Here is a 7,045-nt window from a genome sequence, read left to right on the forward strand (position 1 = left end):
ATAGTTGAAAATTATTTGCCGTTTCACTAAAGTACCGTCTTAAAGTTACCTGTACGACATAAGTTTGCTATTTTATAAATGCTATCATTGAAAACGGATTTGATGACTTTACATTTATTTTTATCGTAACCATAATATCGTCTTTGTTCTGGCGGAACACACTAACTGGAGAATACTAGTTTTGAGTAATTTGACTTTGAAGTTGTTAAAATGTTTGAAATGGTCTATCATGTGAGTTTATTAAGTAATCGTTAAAAGGATGACTTTAAAATAAAGACTGTTTATTTATTAAGAAGGTTTCTAGACGGTAAAGTTTGAAATAAGGAACATTTTGGTATAACTCACTCAATATGTAATTTTTTCGAATTAGTGTCTTCTGCCAGAACAGTGACGATATGAAGAAACTGGATGTTCAATATTGTGTTTTATAAGATTTTTTCAGATGAGAAAAATGCTAAGCATTCGCTGCATACAAAACTCTTGTTATATAAGAAAGCTCGATTTAACACATGCCAGACTTCAGTAGTTGCCAGAACAATTTCTTTTTTGATATCATGCTCCTGGATCTCAATTTCATTGGACGGCAGAGCGGACTGAATTTCGACCATGTCAGGTTGGGTATGCTGAAAATCAAAATAAACATAAGTGAAAACATTAAAGTCAAAACTGGTAACAATGAAAAACATTTGCAAGAAAGATAAAACTAATAATCATTCTCAGTCCAAAGGAAAAATCTGACAATATCACAGGTATCGCGATTTAATTTCATTAGTTATCGGAATGATCGGCCTGAAAATCCTAAAACGTGATAGGTTCTGATTTCAATAGGTACCGAGGTTAAGTTTAGTAAACACTCCACATTCCACCAGGAGGCAAAAGAGATAGGCGATAGTTCGATTCGTATTGGATTCACTCACTTAATAAAAAAACCATGGCGCCCACAAAGGGGTGGGGGGGTGGGCTCACAGGGCTCTAGCTTGGGGGCCCAAGCTTAGAAGGGGCTCAGCATGGCGAGTTGACCAGATAAGTGAGAAAAACACACATCACAAATTTGCTAAAATATTTTTAAAAAAGTCGCCTGCAGCGTTACTGCAGCGCGAAGGGCAGCAAATCGAGGAAAATTATTTGGAATATATAGAAATAGCTACCTAAACTTAGTAATAATGAAAATTCAGCTCACTGATTTTATCGGGTTCGCGATATCTAGTTTACTTCCGTTGTCATTCGACGTCCTTGGTGACAAGATTTTATCTAGGGATATCACTGATACGGTTATTATTTAAACTTATGTGGTTGTATGATATAATTTTTAATTGTATACTTATCGATACGCGACAACTACACAATACAAATGGATGTAATAAAATATACAAAAGACACTAAATATACACATTAATTTTACAGCGTACAACATTTTTGGAAAACGCTACTATAGAGCGTCACACTGCCTTTATCCTTAGCGATATGTAAGGTGGCCCGCAAAAACACAGCCTAGGGGCCCGCTTTAGGATGTGGGGGCCATGAATAAAACACACACATTCAGGTAGCGAAACTTCGTCTCTTCGAGATGAAACTAAATATACTTACCTATATATATTTATATATATAATATACATATTAGTGAAATCAAAAATTACATTACAAGCAAATTTCTAAAGACCTCACCAGTACCAGGCGTATGAGCAGATTGTAAAATTTCTTTAAATCTCTTCGTCGGCTCGTGATCTGAATATGGGGTGAACATATTACCGTCACATCACGTGCGCTCACGGTTAGCTCTCGCTACAGGAAAAAATGTGCAATGTCGTTTTTTTTTATTAATTTGATTTTTTACGACGTATTGAAAACCTGTGTAATATTAAAAACCTATACAACATATAGAGATACGACAATTTCAATATTATATGTTATATTTTTTATCGCTGTTTTGTTTTGTCACTGTTCTATTTCTTCATGTTCTGTTTTATCATGTTATATTTATTCATAGAACTTTATATTACGTCATGACAAACCATTTTTCAATTCAAATTGAACACCATAACAAAATAGTAACCTATTGTTATGGCTACCAAATCTACCGTGTCTACTAAAAACATTATAGAAACACAATCAACGGGTCTATTCAATAGTTAGTAGAGTTGTTAACACGTATTGTAACAATTACAATAAGTTGGTTGGTATTGTTACAATGAGTGCTATATTTTAACAGTGCGTCTCTTGGCTGTGATAAAATTTAGAGCGAGAGAGAGACAGATTTGACTGATGAGACGGCTTACTTATTGTAACAATTATAATACATCAATACATAACGTATGTAATAAATATTATCACTTTATCACTTTAGCGGCCTTGTCTATAGAATAGACCAGCAAGATTGACTCGTGTGTTAATAAAACTCATTCACAATATTATTATTATAGTGATGCGCAACACAATGAAATTCAGAAAGTACTGGGGCCTTATGTTATAACTTGTGACATGAAGTCACCCGACGACATGAGGTAATTGTGACGTAACCTCAATACACGCATCGATACGAGCCGCCCAAGCACACGACTCACCATATATATTATTATGCTGAAACACCTATTTGTGTATGGGGACAATGAATAACGCCAGTATTTGAGTAGCGTTAATTTCTCGAATGCTATTTATTATCACTCCGGTAGTACGTCACAATGATGTCATATGACGTCATGTCGACCGGGCGACTTCAACTCGCAAGTTACAACATAAGGCCCCTGTACGAAAACATCTTCTTGGCTACGTGTTAATACTGTGAACTAACATGCTCCGCCTATTTTTAACCGCATCTCCATTATAAACTAACAAGCTCCTCCCATTTAGTACGCAACAGTGCCTGGAAGCGTAGCCAAGAAGATGTTTTCGTACTCTTTTAAGTATCATCAAGAAGATGAAGTTGAAGATGAAGATTTTAAAAACTAACCTCAAAACCACGGCTGGTATCGTCGACATTCTCTTGCTTTATGTGAGTGCCGTGAAAGTTTGGATGTTTTGTTGATGCATTTGGCGAATGAATTATTTCAGTGTGCGAAGCAACCTCGACTGGTTCGCGTTTTGTCTCCATTTTATGTATCCGATTCGTAAATATATAAATAAGATCGCAAATCGCGCACGAAACGTTGAAACGGTTCTGGTTGCAATGGCGATCGAATTCAACGACTTTTCGCGGCGGCTCTGAAATCGAATCGACTCGTATTTTACCCTCGGCGGCTTTCCGTTTCCACTCCTCCATTTGCAGCTTTATCTTAAGTCTAACGTTGCGCATTCGTAGCTTGTTGGCTTCGCGTCTCGAATCGTCATCTAAGTGTCGTCTGCGCCTTCCACGTTTACGCTGAGCAGCAGTTTTCGTCGTAGATGGCACAATCTGACCGCTTGTAGATTCTTTTTTTCTCTTACGATAGTTCTTAACACGTTCAGCGGCACTCATCGGCTTCGGCTTGTTTGAAGTACGGAATCGTATAAATGCTAGAAACATTTCAATGTCTGTAGTATGTGAACTGAATGGCGTTTCGCGAAGAAACTGCTTGAACTCTTCGCTGCTGCGTAATTCGGCGTCTCGCTTACGCTGACGCGATTCACGCATTAACTCGGCTTTAGATCTCGGAGCCATAGTTTTTTATTACAATTCTTAATGGCAGCACACAACAGGAACGAGTAATAAAACAATAAAACGAACCGTTTCGAACGAACGAACTCTTTCAGCGCGTGGAGTAGCACGCGATGTGACAGCAGTGTTGCCATCTTTTCAAAGTGGAATTATAGTACAGAGCCTCCAAAATTATAGTATTTGGGGAAAAAATATAGTACGCGTTGTCATATGTTGAAAATGTATAGGTTTTTTGTTTCTGAGAAAAAAATAACGGAGAATTTGAGAAACCCCGAGACCCCTTTTTATTTAGGTACCTCTTCCGACCAAAAATGCTTAACGAAGAATTCAAAAAATTTCATTTTAACCAAAGTGAAGTGATTTTTTTATGTTTTTCGAGCAATTTTTTTCCAAGTTCCACAAATCTTATATTGCGAAATTATAGTACTTTTCACCAATTTATCGAACGGAAATATCGAAATTTTAGTACTTTTTACATATTTTTTTCTGATATTGAAGATTATAGTATTTTGGGCGTACTATACTTGTTTAATATCGTACATAGTACGCGGACCAAAATTATAGTACAAATACTATAATTATAGTACGGTTGGCAACACTGTGTGACAGGTGTGACCATAGACTAATATACTTTTAGGTGTGACAATTATTAATAGCCGTTTTACCATAAACAAAAATATTGACATAAATATAATTCGCACCCCCAGTAAAATACTGTAGTAATCCATAAATTGACATTTTGCAGGAGAGCCATTTGAAGTTTCAAATATTCTTTGTAAATACAGGAAAAGTCTGAATGTTAAAGTTATTACTCATTTTTATGGAAAAACATGATCTATTTTCAACTGTATTCACCATTTTTCTCTAAAACATATACAAATGGAGATATTTGAATATTTTTGAGTTACGACAGTATTTTATTAGGATATTTGAAAATTTCATGGAAAAATTTGAATCAACTCAATACTTTCTATGTAAATTTTCCTACCATCACTCTAATAATTTCGACTAATTTGTTGGGCACTGTAAAGGAAGGTTTTCAAAATATTATGTTATGGTACAATCTCTAAAGATTTATTGAAAAAAAACAAGAAAAATACAAATTATTAGTTCAAAACAACAAAAAAATACTTAATTATTTTATTTAATGGGAGAATAAAAATTTTAGGTAGGATTTTTAATTTTTAAACATCACTTGGAAGAGAAGCAAAAAAATCATAATAAAATTCACGATGTTTAGCAGGGCAGAGAGAAAGCAAATCCTTCTTTTTAATTGTCGTTATTTTTGGCCGCTCTTGATATGCTTTGGATAAATTGAGACCATCTATTGGTAACGGTTTTCCTATTTGCCGTTGACGAACATTCAATTCCCTACATTCTTCATGATAACTGGTTTTAAAAAAATAATGTATGGCTAGTCTCTGTCTACTTATATAACTTTAATCTTCTGCCACAAAACTTTTTCTCCATTTTCATCTGTGTTGTAATTTTTACCGATTTTATCTGCTAGTTTTTTCATGTTGTGAAAATTATTTGTCGCCATGGGTTTAACAATGTATGGTTGTCCTGTTTTCTTATTTGTTTGTACAATGGTAACCATTTGGCTGGGCACAAATATTGGTCCTACTTTTTGGAGCCCTAGTCTTCTGCTGCTCAATTGTAGAATGGACAATATCGCCTTCATTTAGCTCGCCCGGTGACCAAAAACTTATGAGAGATCGTTTTATTTTTTTGTGAATTCCCGATGGCATATTATGCAGCAATGTATTTATTTTTATTCTGCCTGGCATAATTGTCTCTGTAAAAAATTAAATGCTCAGTGTGGTGATATTTTTCACGTAATCGAGTACACAGCTTCCAATTTCATTGGATCCTCATGCAGCTTGACTCTCATCCCACATGTATCAGTTTGCAATATTTTCAGTGATATTATAGACTGAAATGGTACGTTTACATCTGACACTTATACCGTTATACTTATTTTATGTGTCGGACATAAAATTTCATTTACCTATATAACCTTTTACCTTACCTATATACCATTTATATATACCTATATACCATATATATATTTACCTATATACCATTTATAATTTATGTAAATTATTTTGTTATTGTTAAACGATGACAATAATATGACAACTGCAATTTATAAATGCAATAACTATAAATACACAATTAATATTTATTTATAATACTTTTATGTAAGTATCCGTTTTATCAGTCTTTTTACGTGATTACACAGGCCCCGTAAGATATTTTATTTAACATGGTAACACTGTCAAACGCCGAACGAAATCAGATTTGATGAGATCGATAAATTTTATCGATCTTCAAATATAAATTTTCACATTTCTTTAGGCTGAAGTACAATTAGTAATAGGTACTTACAATGAATATTCTACGGACACGGATTTTTAAATGAATTTGTGTGTACGTTGGTACTGTTATATAGACACGCGATTTTATTTTGACATCTATCAGTGGTAAAGTGCACTGCCTACTTGAATTAATTTTTTCCGTAAAATTGACTCTCAAAATGACAGTTCGTTATTGTATGGATACAGAAGGCGACGTGTTCATAACTCTTTAATCTATAGTTACCACAACGTTTTCGGTTCCTTAGGAAATATTGGTATGTACGAATCATTCATTGGGCTCTTAACATGACGTTCTCTTGTTAACTTTTTTTTTTCAATTGTGTATCTAACTCAGATGGTCAACTTAATGCAAAAACGTAGTGATCGCGTGGGGGCAGCGCGGCGGCGTCATGCGCAACTCAAATGTATAACCGTGTGTGAAATGTTCGTAGACAGTGTCTTTTTTTGGGCATAATACACACGGTTATTCGTTTGAGTTTTGCAAAACGCCGCCGCGCCGTTGCCCGCCCGTCACTGTGGCCAAGCGCTTAGACTTTCCACTAGACGGAGCGATAATCTGGTTGATTTCATGAATCGAAACTACGCTCCGGTCCATATCGAGGGCTGATGTTGAGTGATGCAGTATCTTCTATGTATATTTTAAGGAATTGCGTATCCGGAAAATTTTATGTAGGTACGCTGTCGGTCGTATCACAGTTTGCCTTGAGCTATTGTATGGGAAACCGATCGAAACTGTATAGCATATTTAGAATTTAATCATGTCTAAATAAAACACTAAAAAATACTTACGCAATAAAAACCACCGAAATACAAGGGAGAAACAGAAGCGAATACTTTGGTAAGTTTATTTGAAATACGATCATATCTTATATATTATTTACTTAATATGTAAACATCTCAATGATTCAAAAGTAGGTTAGCAAATAAATGAATACAATCGTAACCATCAATATATAAGTAACGTTTTAATTAAATATAATAGAATTGTAACTTTACTGAGTTCAATACTCCAATGCGTCATTGTTTAATCTCG

At 34.8% G+C, this 7,045-nt stretch overlaps 1 protein-coding gene across 1 annotated transcript; it reads right to left on the reverse strand.

Annotated features, from left to right (window-relative positions):
• Positions 1 to 222: 222 nt before the first annotated feature.
• Positions 223 to 3,678, reverse strand: LOC147077147 (uncharacterized). Its single transcript, XM_085941535.1, has 2 exons — positions 2,948 to 3,678; positions 223 to 623 (listed from the first exon to the last, which is right to left on the reverse strand). The coding sequence occupies exons 1-2, from the start codon at positions 3,632 to 3,634 to the stop codon at positions 426 to 428; spliced, it is 885 nt and encodes a 294-aa protein (XP_085797661.1). The 5' UTR covers positions 3,635 to 3,678; the 3' UTR covers positions 223 to 425.
• Positions 3,679 to 7,045: the final 3,367 nt, after the last annotated feature.

Source organism: Rhyacophila brunnea, unplaced genomic scaffold (genome assembly GCF_057557595.1).
Source record: "Rhyacophila brunnea isolate RB1 unplaced genomic scaffold, BYU_Rbru_1.0 scaffold_13, whole genome shotgun sequence".
Classification (NCBI taxonomy): domain Eukaryota; kingdom Metazoa; phylum Arthropoda; class Insecta; order Trichoptera; family Rhyacophilidae; genus Rhyacophila; species Rhyacophila brunnea.